The following is a 14,838-nucleotide window of genomic DNA, read 5'->3' on the forward strand; positions in this document are numbered from 1 at the left end:
AGTGACGACCTGTATACTACATGTCAGAAAAATACTTTGTTATGTTTGATCAAAACCTGCTTACAAGGTAGATATATCCACTGATAATCTGTTAATCTGTTCAAATTCTTGATAGTGTTTTCGAAAATCTTCAAGACAGTCTAGTGTAGTATGTTAGAATCCTAAACGGGCCAATGATCATTATTGTCCCCTTTTTTTCTGCAATTCATTGAATACTCAGATATTTAGTCCTACTTTTATGATTATGATGAAAGCACCCCTTCGTTGTTTTATATATCTATACATATGATTAAGTCATGTTTATCCGAAATGTGAAGTACAGAATATTATAGTATATTTATGTCAGTAGGTCCTCTCCTCAGAGTATAGTATACTTATGTCAGTAGTGCCCCTCCTCAGAGTACAGTATATTCATGTCAGTAGTCCCCCTCCTCAGAGTACAGTATACTTATGTCAGTAGTCCCCCTCCTCAGAGTTAGTATACTTATGTCAGTAGTCCCCCTCATCAGAGCGTTAGTATATTTATGTCAGTAGATCTCCATCCCAGAATATTAGTATATTCATGTCAGTAGTCCCAATCCTCAGAATAAGTATATTCATGTCAGTAGTCCCTCTCCTCAGAGTATTTAAGTATTTTTATGTCATCCCTCCTCATACCCCCCTTTGTATATTAATGAAAAGGTCCAATATATGTGCATTTTCTATGTTCGTGATGTTTTCAGTATGTACACACTTTCAGCAACCAAAAAGAGGAATTACCCATAGACGTAATACCCAACGACGAACTACCCATAGACGAATTACCCATAGATGAATTACCCATAGACGAATTACCCATAGACGTAATACCCAACGACGAATTACCCATAGACGAATTACCCATAGATGAATTACCCATAGACGAATTACCCAAAGACGAATTACCAAAAGATGATTTACCCAAAGACGACTGATTTACCCAAAGACGAATCACCCATAGATGACATAAAATTACCAACCCAAATACGAAATATAGCAAATTGTGCTGGGGACGAGCACTTCGGGGAAGTAGTGGAGAATATAACCGGAAGAAAAGTGACTTCAGGAACTTTTACAATAATTCGAAAAGTGCTTTAGATGAACTCTCGTTTTAGATTGAATATTTATATGAACTCTCGTTTAAGATTGAATATTTCTATGAACTCTCGTTTTAGTTTTAAATTGAATATTTCTCATTTTAGTTTTAGCAGAATATTTCTTGTTTTATTCTTAAATATAATGTTTCTTATTTCAAGTATCCAAAGAGATTATAGATTTACTATTTTACAACTTAATCCGATGGATGTCAAAAGTGCGAGATAATACATGTATCTAGCACTTGAACTACAAAAGCAATTATCGCTATTCAGCCGGAGGACAATAATCCTATTATCATTACATAACATTGGACAATTATATTTATATTTTATGAGAACCTTTTATAATGTTTTAATACCCTTATCTTTGACTTAATTTATGTTTTGTAAAATGTTGCTTGGGCAGTCTTCCCCTAACTTTCGAACTGTAAACTTGTGTGAATAAATTTGTATATATTTTTATACGGTCTTGCGTTTAAAGCAGCCATAGTGTCGATTATAGACCTAAAGACTTTAATGTAACCCGTGCCAAATTTCATGGACTCATGCCGCAAGTTCACGGGGTTATAATTAATGAATATAACCAGGAAGATTTGGACTATTTGCGATTACAAATAAATTAAGATCAGACAATATATTTTAAGTGCTATAGTGACAATATATTAATCCGTTTATCAAACCTTTTACATTTCTTTGTGTCTAATTAATTCTATTGTTAAATATATGTTTGTCGTGATGGAAATCACTCTGACCATGACAAGTTAATCCGTCTATGGGTAATTCGTCTATGGGTAATTCGTCGTTGGGTATTACGTCTATGGGTAATTCGTCGTTGGGTATTACGTCTATGGGTATTTCGTCTATGGGTAATTCATCTATGGGTAATTCGTCTATGGGTAATTCGTCGTTGGGTATTACGTCTATGGGTAATTCCTCTTTTTGGTTGCTGAAAGTGTGTACATACTGAAAACATCACGAACATAGAAAATGCACATATATTGGACCTTTTCATTAATATACAAAGGGGGGTATGAGGAGGGATGACATAAAAATACTTAAATACTCTGAGGAGAGGGACTACTGACATGAATATACTTATTCTGAGGATTGGGACTACTGACATGAATATACTAATATTCTGGGATGGAGATCTACTGACATAAATATACTAACGCTCTGATGAGGGGGACTACTGACATAAGTATACTAACTCTGAGGAGGGGGACTACTGACATAAGTATACTGTACTCTGAGGAGGGGGACTACTGACATGAATATACTGTACTCTGAGGAGGTGCACTACTGACATAAGTATACTATACTCTGAGAAGAGGACCTACTGACATAAATATACTATAATATTCTGTACTTCACATTTCGGATAAACATGACTTAATCATATGTATAGATATATAAAACAACGAAGGGGTGCTTTCATCATAATCATAAAAGTAGGACTAAATATCTGAGTATTCAATGAATTGCAGAAAAAAAGGGGACAATAATAATCATTGGCCCGTTTAGGATTCTAACATACTACACTAGACTGTCTTGAAGATTTTCGAAAACACTATCAAGAATTTGAACAGATTAACAGATTATCAGTGGATATATCTACCTTGTAAGCAGGTTTTGATCAAACATAACAAAGTATTTTTCTGACATGTAGTATACAGGTCGTCACTCCTGTACACCCATGGAAACAAGAACACAAGATAGGTGACGATTCCATCTTGCACTCCTGTTTCTGACCAAAATTGTATTCTAAAATGATTTTGTTATACCACTGATAATCTATGTATTCATACGGAAGCTCATTCGTGTAAATTCAACTACCTATAGCATGGTACGTGAAATGATACAAAATAATAACGACAACTAAACAATAATTGTGGTTATTTGGTATACTATAGTCAGTGATCTTTGTTCAAAGTTACAACCTTTACTTGTGTAATACACTAGGTTCTAGGATACAACAAGGATACACAGACTTTAGCTCGAATTATTGGTGATTTTCTTTTTGCCAGTGACAAATATCTCAGAAAAAGAATGAATATTCATCTTAGAAAATGAAGTTTTCTTAATAAAATAGATTTCAAATGTGAAAATGACAAACAAAAGAAAAGACTTTTCTCATTTAGTTGATTATCTAGACTTGATTAAAACCATGTATTGACAAAAAAACTTCGCCTAGTTTAGTATTAAAGTTATCCATGTCGTTTTCGCTTATTTTTACCTTGACTCTGAGCATGAAAGTGTTGAATTAATTGATCGTGTATATTATGGGATGGTTCCCATGTATTTTGTGAACTACTATAACCTCGCCATTTAATAAGGTACTGCTTAATGTTGCCTCGTTTTCTAAACTTAAGTATTCTTTCAACATCATATATGTCTTGTTGAGGGTTTGGATTTTGTGACGGTTGCGTATCTTTGTGTAATTGTGTTGGATCATTTTGATTATTTTTCCCTACTTGATTTTGTGTATGGTTGATTATTGTGTCATTGACTCTGTCAAGGATTTCAGGCATGTCCATGAGTTCCTCTGGGTTTAGGTCGTGATCGTCATTAACTTCATTGGGTTGGTTCTTGGGGCGATTCTTGGGGTCGAGAAACTTCTTCAATCGATTTGCGTGCACTGGAGCCTTCAATATTTTATCGTCAGAAGCTTTCCGCAAACGGTAAGTATATTCGCCTATGTGTTCCGCAATATAATATGGTCCAGTCCATTTTCGTTGGAGTTTGGGCGACAACCCAACTGGAGTCCGGGTACAGTAAAGCCATACTTTGTCTAGTATATAAAAACTCGGTTCCTCTACATTTTTGTCGTGTTGCGTTTTATACTTCTGTTGTGCAGCTTCAATATTTGTCTTGGCTATTTTTCTGGCATGGGTGAGATTATCAACGATCAATTTAAATGCTGACTCTGCATCTTTGCTCAGACCTTTTGTAGATTCTGGAATCAGTGCAATATCTATAGGATTTCAAGGCTCTCTTCAAAAGACCAAATAATATGGACTATATTGTGTGGACTCGGTTTGTATTGTGTTTCTGAAAGACATCATGACGCCCTGTAAATAGTCGGGCCAAGTCGACTGGTTGTCATGACAATACATTCGCAGGGATGTTGCTAATGTACGATTTTGTCGTTCGGTTGCTGCATTGCATTCTGGGTGATAGGGTGAATATAACCAGGAAGATTTGGACTATTTGCGATTACAAATAAATTAAGATCAGACAATATATTTTAAGTGCTATAGTGACAATATATTAATCCGTTTATCAAACCTTTTACATTTCTTTGTGTCTAATTAATTCTATTGTTAAATATATGTTTGTCGTGATGGAAATCACTCTGACCATGACAAGTTAATCCGTTGGACACTAATCCTTTGCTATAGAAACTGTTTTCTATATATGATTTTGTATGTTATTTTGTAGTGAGTTTAGGTCTTAGGTCTGGTACTGTCCGGACCTTGCTAATAAAGTTTAAAGTATTGGTATTCCGTCTTTGAATCACTAAAACACGGAAAACGCCCGGTTATATATTGGTTGAGGTACTGCCCGGGTCCTCTACCAATATATAACCGGGCGTTTTCCGTGTTATAGTGATTCAAAGACGGAATACCAATACTTTATACTTTATTAGCAAAGTCCGGACAGTACCAGACCTAAGACCTGAACTCATTACAAAATAACATACAAAAGCATATATAGAAAACAGTTTCTATAGCAAAGGATTAGTGTCCAACGGATTAACTCGTCATGGTCAGAGTGATTTCCATCACGACAAACACATATTTAACAATAGAATTAATTAAACACAAAGAAATATAAAAGGTTAGATAAGACGGATTAACAAATTGTCACTTTAGCACTTAAAATATAATGTCTGATCTTAATTTATTTGTAATCGCAAATAGTCCAAATCTTCCTGGTTATAGAGTTGTCACTGGTTAACAATATAATTATTTCTGTGTCTGTATCTTACATTAATTTGTAGGATCCTTTACTATAGATAATTTAGCTGATCCGTAAAAAATAACATCTTCAGGCCACCAAAAGCTTCAAATTTTATGAAGCCCAGGTGGTCGCGTGGTCTAGCGAGCCGGTTACAGTGCAGGTAAATTTACAGATCTAACATTGTTGGGTTAATGTTTAAACGAGTTGCATACAATATTCGCCAATGACTACCCTACAGAGAAAATATCAGAATTTATTGACTTTCATCTGAGACCACATGTAGAAAATTTACCATCCTATATACAAGACACAACACACTATCTTAAGAAAATGGAATCTCTGAACCCTCTCCCACCTTCCACGATCCTTGTTTCGCTTAATGTTATCTCCCTCTATAACATCCCCCATGACGATGGTATTGAAGCCTGTAGGGAAGTCTGGAACTCTCGTAACACCTTACATCCACCAACTGAATGTCCTATCCAGCTTCTAACTTTGGTATTGAAATGCAATAACTTCGTATTTAATGGCGAACACTTCCTCCAAGTTAATGGAACAGCAATGGGAACAAAGATGGCCCCGTCTTATGCCAATGTTTTTATGGGGAAATAAGAACAAAGAATTCTCAATTCATCTCTTCATCAACCCCTCTCTTGGTTCCGATGTATCGACGATATTGACACGAAGTGGTACAATACTGAACAAGAATTAAATATGTTCATTCATCATGCCAACAATGCCCATCCCTCAATAAAATTCACATATGAAATCTCTGACTCAAAAATCACATTTCTTGACACTACAACGCAATTGAGGGATGGAAACATATTAACAGATCTGTATTGCAAGCCCACAGACAAACATCAATACCTATCGCCTTTGAGTTGTCATCCCAGACACTGCACCAAGAGCATTCCCTACAGCCAGGCCATTCGAATAAAAAGGATTTACTCCACCAACGATATTGCAAAAAACGTCTACAAGAACTTCGCGGTCACCTTAAACATCGGGGCTACAAAAGAAAACACATTGATAAAGGTTTTACTCGTGCTAACAACATCAGCCGGGATGAGCTTTTACAATATAAAGACAAAAAGGTCAACAAGAGGGTGCCTTTTGTGTTGACTTACCATCCAAAATTTGACAACTTATCTCGCCTAATCCGCGAAAATTAGATCGAAAAACATTCTAAACTATCCAAGATCTTTCCCGAGCCACCTGTACTGGCTTTCCGTAGGCCCAAAAGCCTTAAAGACTTGCTGGTGAGAGCTGATTTATCCTCTCAAGCAGGCTCTTCATCTATGGGATCTTGCAAGGGTTGCGGAAACAAACGATGTCTGACTTGCAAACAAATACTGGATACCCAGACTTTTAACAGTCACTCCACTGGCACAGAATACACAATATTTTGCAATGTTAATTGCAAGACTTCAAATGTTGTGTATCTCTTACAGTGTAAATGCAATCGACTGATCATTAAAATCATTGACCACAACTCTGCTTGGTCTAAGGAGGATAGACTCGCTCAGGAAAGATTTTGGATAAGAAAATTAACAACTTTGGCACCAAATGGGATAAATGAAAAGATGTAGTTCGACTCCGTGTAGTGCTTCACATTCAGGTTATATTACTTATTATTACAGTCTCTGTTTCTTTTTTTTAACCTTTTTCATTTATTAAATACATTTGTTAAAGACACTAATTTAAATTGCTTAATTTCTTGAGGGATGTATAAGACCTAGCCCCGTTCTACTAGTTATACTTAGTCAAAAATTATTATTACATTTTAACGGCCGTTTGTTCGAGATGTTTAAATATTCAGACTCTGTTTAAGCTACTTTACTCTCAATTTCAAATATTTAGATCGTTCACTGCTGTCTTTTTGGTAATTTTACAGACGTTATCATGCTTATACATGTTATACCATCATAATTGTCGTTCCCGATAAAGTTTTAGAATTGTGCTAGTTCAAATCGCACATTATTATTTGTATTTAAAGCATATATGTGAACTCTCTGTTGTAATAAGCCACATAACCTATGTCATGTTTAACAATTTTTTAGAATGGTGCAAGCGTCTTCACTAATGTTCGGTTTGACTTTTTTATTGTATAAATTTTAAGATTTAGTAAAAGTTTAATCTAAGAAGACTTAAAGATGATTCATTTAACATCAGAATTTGACTGACGAAGGATATCTGTTATCCGAAATATTTATAAATAATTACATTTATAGTTACCTTATTTTGTATTTGGAGTTGTTGTGTACACTTTTTTAGGCGTTTATATAATTTATTTATTGTGTACATGTATCGTTACTCGTAACGATCCAGCGCCCTCGTGGGGAATATCGTTGACTACTATTCAGACGTTTTATATATATTGTATAAATACAACTCGTCTAAACATCAACCCAACAATGGATCCTTTGCTATAGATAGTTTAGCTAATCTGTAACAATAACATCTCCATGCCTTATATATTATGTACTGTAGTACGCCGCTACTAAAACTAACGAGGAAAGGTAACACACGGCCACTGAAATAAGCTTTATTATGTAGAGCCCAGGTGGTCGTGTAGTCTAGCGGGACGGCTGCAGTGCAGGCGATTTGGTGTCACGATATCACAGTAGCATGGGTTCGAATCCCAGCGAGGGAAGAACAAAAAAAATTTGCGAAAGCAAATTTACAGATCTAACATTGTTGGGTTGATGTTTAGACGAGTTGTATATACATAATGTACACAGCCATGTATCACTATCATTGATGTCGATCCGATGGATAAATCTGTTGTAGAGTTGTCACTGACTCAGACGTACTTATAAATATAACTATATATATATATAAATATATATACATGTATTTAGAGTTAAAGGAGGGGGTAAGGTATCTGTGCAATGCTATATATATAGGCGGTGTTGTCGTAGAAGTTAGAAAAAAAGTACAGGTTCGAGCCCCGGCGCCGGGGAGGAAGTTATGAATCAAATCTACTCTAACATCGTTAGGTTGATTTTCTATGCACTTTATACATATTCTAAGGCCTGTTCTTAATTGTAAAAAAATCGATGGACAAGGTATAATTTGCAGTTGTCACTACACACAGACAGACATATACATATATTTATTTACAGTGATTGTATGCTTCTAAAAATAGATTAGCATCCTGCAATTATACTAAAGAGAGGAGTAGATGATCATTTCTGTACACTAAAAATAAATACTTCAATACTTCATGTATTGTATCAGAGATCCTTGTTTAATTCCTACAAGAAGGTATCACCTCCCGAAAAGAAAGCTTATTTTTTATAAGCTAGAGTTAGAGGAGGGGATAAGGTCTCTGCGCAATGCTAGGCGGTGTTGTCGTAGAAGTCAGAAAAAAAAAAGAAAAAAGTACAGGTTCCAGCCCCGGCGCCGGGGAGGAAGTTAAGAATCAAATCTACTCTAACATCGTTAGGTTGATTTTCTATGCACTTTATGCATGTATTTCCATATTATATAAAAACAAATGACACACTGGTTTTAATGCTGATCATCATCTGATCTGTAAGTAATAATAGGTGTGTGTTATGTGGATTCGAGCGTCACTGATGAGTCTTTTGTAGACGAAACGTGCGTCTGGCGTATACACACAATTTAGTTCAGGTATCTACGATGAGTTTATTTACAAATACAAAGCTTATTTTCAAACTTGGGGCAGCTCCTAACATTTGTTTAAGCAGATGCTCTATGACGATGATGAGGTTACATCTTGGCATTGAAGAACACAATGTATGGTAAACAGACAGAGACATGCAGGCTAAGTATTCCTTTCACGGATTTGGCTATACTTTTTGGACCTTTTGGATTATAGCTTCATCTTTTATATAAGCTTTGGATTTCGTATATTTTGGCCACGAGCATCACTGAAGAGACATGTTTTGTCGAAATGCGCATCTGGAGCAAGAAAATTGGTACCGTTAATTTTATTAAAACATCTATTATTACACAACCACATATAGATTTATAGTCGCAAGTCACAAAACTCGCTAGAAATTGCCTTTGTTTGTATATCAAAAGTTTCGTTATACAATTTGAAGATTTGGAAGTTAATGGCAGTCTTTTAATCTTCTTATTCCTTCCACTTTAACAAGAAACGCGTCGATTGAGAGCATTTCGTATGAAATAGACACTTTGACATTGTACAGACTGTATGCAGTAATGAGATTTATGTACTTTATGTATTTTAATGTGTTATATGTGTAATATATATTTATGACATTATTGTGGTTTTATGAAAGCTTATATATTTAAAAAAAATAAAATTATAACATCTTCTAACATGAGCGCATGTGTTTACAAGTGAAAACTCGACTCTATAACAGCCTAATTCTTAAATCAGATTAATTAAATAGAAAAAAAAAAACATTTTCCATCAAGAAAAGTTGTCAAAGAAGCACAGCTACAAGAAGAAAACAAAACCACAGAAAATCAAAGTTTTGTTTTGTTTCTTGGAACAGAGGAGTATAACTGTAACCACAAAAAAGCAGCAAAACTTTTCCTTGGACACAAGTAAAAGACCGGTGAAAAACTAGTGCTTAGGCAAACTCCCTAAGTAATTTATGACCTATAACGGTTTACTTTTATTAATTGTGACTTGGATGGAGTCTTAGATGGATAGTTATCTCATAGGCACTCATATCACATCTCCCTACATCTATAGTGTCTCATAAGTCGTTATCGGCTGGCATCCTTTTACTTAATTGTTAGGTTCTTATGATTTTATGTATATATATATATATAGGTACTGTAATTGATGGTGACACTTTAATAAAATAAATCTTATCGATGAATAATTCTACAAATAAAGTTGTACATTAACCGGTATGGAAGATTTTAATGTGTCTAATTTTCTTTTATTCATCAGTAATCCTCGTGTAAACATACAAGATTTACTACTTTGCGATTAAAACGTCGTAAAGGTCAAATACAAAACAAAAGTTACAACAGTTACTAAAGAAACGGACTGGTATAGTACTTTCTGCAATCTGACTATTGACTAAGACCTTGACGTGATCGTTGATAAAACTTCACCAGCCCATTCTTTTGTTATGTTTTAATACTTATAATTTCAAAGGTTTATTGTTCTGCGTCCTACATTAGTAAATGTACAGCTGGTCACCCGTAAATAATGTTTTGGGTGAATCTATGATCCTGACTGTCATATACTGTATACTTTTTTAAAATCAAGTGCTTCTGATAATAACCGTCCAGCAATTCATGGGATCGACTTGTATTGCCGAGTAAAATAATTAGATTATTAGTACAAATTTTACCTAAGCAATTAAAGTTCATATAAATGACAGACTTAAAAGGTTGGCTTCACAAAGTCGTACGCTATCCTCTGTGATATTTAAAAAGAAGACACCTTAAAATATATAACGATCTTTATTTATAACTGTATTTGAAAACGAGTTCTAGATCTTTGTCGCAGACTTTTGATAATTATAGTGCGTATGATAACTAAACTTTTTGACACTGAAATCTTTACGATACTCAAGTGCTTCATTACACTGAATATTAAACAGAAAACAACAATGCCGACGGTTGGATTTTACAGCTGGGGATGGAAAGTGATGGAGTAAAACAAGCGAACTGTAAGTTTTTTTTAAAGATTGCACAATTATGAACGTACTAAAAGCTGTATTTTGTCCAATGTTATAAACCAATGGATTCCTGATTATATTCTATGGTGTTGCCGTTTTGAGTTTGTGATTATATATATAGCATTATTATTTAAACGTTACAAGTACTTCTAAAAAGAACACGCAGTGGGTGTCTCGAAATTAAACTATAAAGTTGAACATGAAATTTTTATTCAGACAGTAGTTCTCTTCAGACTATGACTTCCTTTGAAATATTGAAATAGAAAGGCAGGGTTCATATCATGCTATGATTTTTCTTAGACTGTTCGAAAAAAAAAAGTTGTGAAAACATACATAAAAAAATAAGACAGGTATGGTTAATAAATCGATAATCGTAAATAAACAATATGTATGTTATCGGAAAATATACAATTTATTTGTATGAGCTTTAGAAACAGGACGAAAACCGAGGCTCTGTAGAGCTATTCTCATGTGTCGTAGCGAGTACATCTTTTTTTGTATATCTTCCGACATCTACATATATTTTGTTTATCTTGAAATTACTCCCAACCACTGGAAATTGAATTATTAAAATCTAAATCATTGTCTCTAATTTAACAAATAAATCGACATAGTTGAAACGCAGACCGCGAAGAGCCAAAAGGAAGTAGTCAGGAATCATGAGAAATATTTATATGATCCGCTTGCTCAACATGGAAGTAGGGTAACAGGAGATTATATTTGTAAAAGTACACATAGAGCAAACATTTATTTGTATACCTGTTATTTGTAGATTAGTTGGCTAATTGCAGGATAAAGCAAGTACTTGGGGGCAAAATTATATATAAAAAACATCAGTTGAAAAAAACTGATTGCACAATGCTTAAGTATAATTGATACAATGAATAAGCGTTGATTCTTGAAATCCTTTGTTCTACCATGGTTGATCTTAGCCAGGGTCACTCTAGCATAAGATTTATATATTATGCACTTTCCTTTGTTTTGTAACATTTTGGCAGGAATAACAAATTCATGGACAAGACATATACTTTGTTAATATAACAATAAAATGTAGAATTACTAAAGTTATACAGAAGACTTAAGGTCTAATACCACTATTGATTTCCCCCTTTTAGTCTTTAATAATTTTGCACTTTTAAAAAGAAGCAATGTAATAAACATGATAAATATCAATTTTATTTAATAATCGTTCCTTCCTGAAATATACTTGGTGAAATAATAGTTCTAAATGCCACATGTTAACTTTGAGTTTTATCAATGGGAACGTGCATGTGTTTAGTTTACGTGTTACATGTAGTTACACTAACACAACACCTGGTTAAGGTCAATGCGAACATGGCCAAAGTCTTTGTTAAATTTGCACTTTTCAAAAAAAGGTGCAGAAGTTATCTTTGTTTCAAATAAAGAAATACTTGACATGAGTAAAGTTTTATCCTGTCCAGCGCTATAGAAAGAATTTCGCATAACATTTCATTGCATACAAGAAAATAACTATCACTGGAAGTAAACAAATCAAATTTCTCCCATTACCTAACTAGCATGGATCTTTTGAGGCGATAGGCTTTGACGCATTAGGTTGGTACTATATAATAATTGACCAAACAAAGTTGTACATTAACCTGTATGAAAGATTTGTGTGTGTCTTATTTTCTTTGCTTTTTATTGATATACAATCCTCTTTTTAAAATGCAATATGTACTACTTTGTCATTAAAAAAGTCGTAAAAGTCAAATACAAAGTCAGAGATACAAAAGAAAAGGGCTGGTCTACAGGTATTTTCTGCACTCTATCACCTAGGACCTTGACGTGACTACTTGTTGATAAAACTAGACGGTAACGGTAATTACCAGCCCATTCTTTTGTAACCTTTGTTCTAAATCTACTACTTATCATTTTAAAGTATGTTGTTCTGCGTGCTACATTTATTTAGTAAACGTCCAGTCGGTCACCCGGAAATAATGTTTTGGGGGAATCTATGAGCCTTTCATATACTGTATAATTTAATCAAGTGCTTCTGATTATCACCGTCCAGCAATTCATGAGATCGACTTCAATTGCCGAGTTAAATAATTAGATTTTTAGTACGGATTTTTATCTAAGCAATGAAAGTTTATATAGATGTCAGACTTAAAAGATTATCTTCACACAGAAGTACACTATCTTTTTTGATATTTGAAAAGAAGAAACCAAAAAATATGTAACGATCTTTATTTATAACTGTACTGAAAACGGGTTCTAGGTCATTATCGCAGACTTTTGATATTTGTCCAGAGTATGGTGTTGGGGTGGGATGTGTGGTGATGGTGGTGGTGGTATTGAGGTTACTGACTTTCCTTGCAGGTATAACTGTTTGAACAGCACTTGCCAAATCATACCCTATTCTAATCAGATCACATTGAAAACATACCCTGTTCTAGACACATTCAGAACATGTATACCCTTTTCTAAACACGCTTAGACAATGTATACCTTGTTCTAGACAGAAACATATATGTTCTAAACTAGTTCAGAAATACATACCCTGTCACCAAATAATTCACTGATGTAAGCATAAAACATACTTGTGTCAATTTCCCGTATCCAAACAGTTGTTTTTAACTCGATTTCAAAAAAATAAAACTCAACTTCCTGATATATTCTTGGTGAAATTAAAGTTCTAAATGCTTAGTTTTGTGTACACTAAACCTACACAAGGCCTACATAGACTGACAAAACATGATTTAAACTACATGTAAACTTTGAGTTTTATCAATGGGAACGTACATGTGTTCTGTTTACGTGTGAGTTACACTAACACAACACCGAGTTTAGGTCAATGCGAACATGGCCTTAGTCTTTGTTAAATTTGCACTTTTCAAAAAAAATGTGCAGAAGTTATCTCTGTTTCAAATAAAGAAATACTTGACATGAGTAAAGTTTTATCCTGTCCAGCGCTATAGAACAAATTTCGCATAACATTTCATTGCATACAAGAAAATAACCATCACTGGAAGTAAACAAATCAAATTTCTCCCATTACCTAAATAGCATAGATCTTTTGAGGCGATAGGCTTTGACGCAATAGGTTGGTACTATATCGCTGGCTTCTTCGTAATGATTTTGGTGGTCTTACGCCACCTGTCGCCATGGTTTGTGCTTTACTTGTACTACTTTTGAAATAATACTAACAGTTAGGCAAAATCAAGCATTTTACTAGGATTTCAATAAAAAAAGTTCCAGCCGCTTTTTGAATCTAAAACATATGATGATGTCTATGTACAACACAATGATGTAAATGATGGATGTAAAATTTATTAGCAATAGTTAAAGTCATATAAAACCAGTGAGTGGTGAAAAATAATGTTGATCTAATTCTTGAACCAATGCATGTTTATATTCATAAACTTAGTCCTGTGTGCACGATTTTATCATTTTTTACGCAAATATATCGTAGAATCGTCAATTTTTTTTTCTCTCTGTCTGTTATGATTTAACAAATATGGCTGCTCATTAAAAGCCGTGTATTGAAGCCGAAGTTTACCGATTGTCACCTTAAAGTAAACAAATAACAAAAAGCATGGGTATTGAGCACGTGTCTTACATGTACAATCAGACAATTGTTTATTTTAATGACAGATTCATGCGTATTGCGATCACCGGATTTTTACGAGGAGGGTTACACTCAGGTCACTATGCATACGGAAAATATGTCGGCGAATTGCTTCCTGGAAGCAAGCAATTAAAAATAAGTAAACTTCTTCTAAATGTGGACAAATTAAAGATTTTTCCTCAATAAGTATATGTATATAAGTTGTATAATGCAAACTTATATGCACTTACTTTTTATATATATATGAGCCTATGATTTTGTCCCATAATCTTCCTTGTATTTTTCAGCTATTCTCCTCACCCATGTTTTAGCTAAACGATTGGTAGGATAAATCCCATCTACTAGTAGTTGAAAGTTATGCTTTTTCATATTTTTAGCTTTTCTGTGACCCCCTTTTTTACAGTTGTTTTGCAGATGATGTATGAAGTAAATGATGGTGCTATGACATGGCAGCTCTTTTTATCTCCTATTTTTTCCTGGTTTAATTTTTAAACATGTCTGGATAGTTAAGTACCCTGTTCAGCAAACTGGT

General features: G+C 34.2%; 1 protein-coding gene across 2 annotated transcripts in view; it reads left to right on the forward strand.

Moving 5' to 3' along the window:
• LOC139528498 (uncharacterized) overlaps positions 1 to 14,838 on the forward strand; it is a 403,824-nt gene that overhangs the window by 222,789 nt on the left and 166,197 nt on the right. The window contains exon 1 of one of the 2 annotated variants that reach the window (XM_071324516.1): positions 10,363 to 10,708. The exons of the other annotated variant lie outside the window; for it this stretch is intronic. Coding sequence (XP_071180617.1) covers positions 10,678 to 10,708 — 31 coding nt within the window. The 5' untranslated portion in view covers positions 10,363 to 10,677. Of the gene's footprint in view, positions 1 to 10,362; positions 10,709 to 14,838 lie in introns of those variants that run through there. 2 annotated transcript variants of the gene reach the window in all.

This window comes from Mytilus edulis, chromosome 1 (genome assembly GCF_963676685.1).
Source record: "Mytilus edulis chromosome 1, xbMytEdul2.2, whole genome shotgun sequence".
NCBI lineage: Eukaryota > Metazoa > Mollusca > Bivalvia > Mytilida > Mytilidae > Mytilus > Mytilus edulis.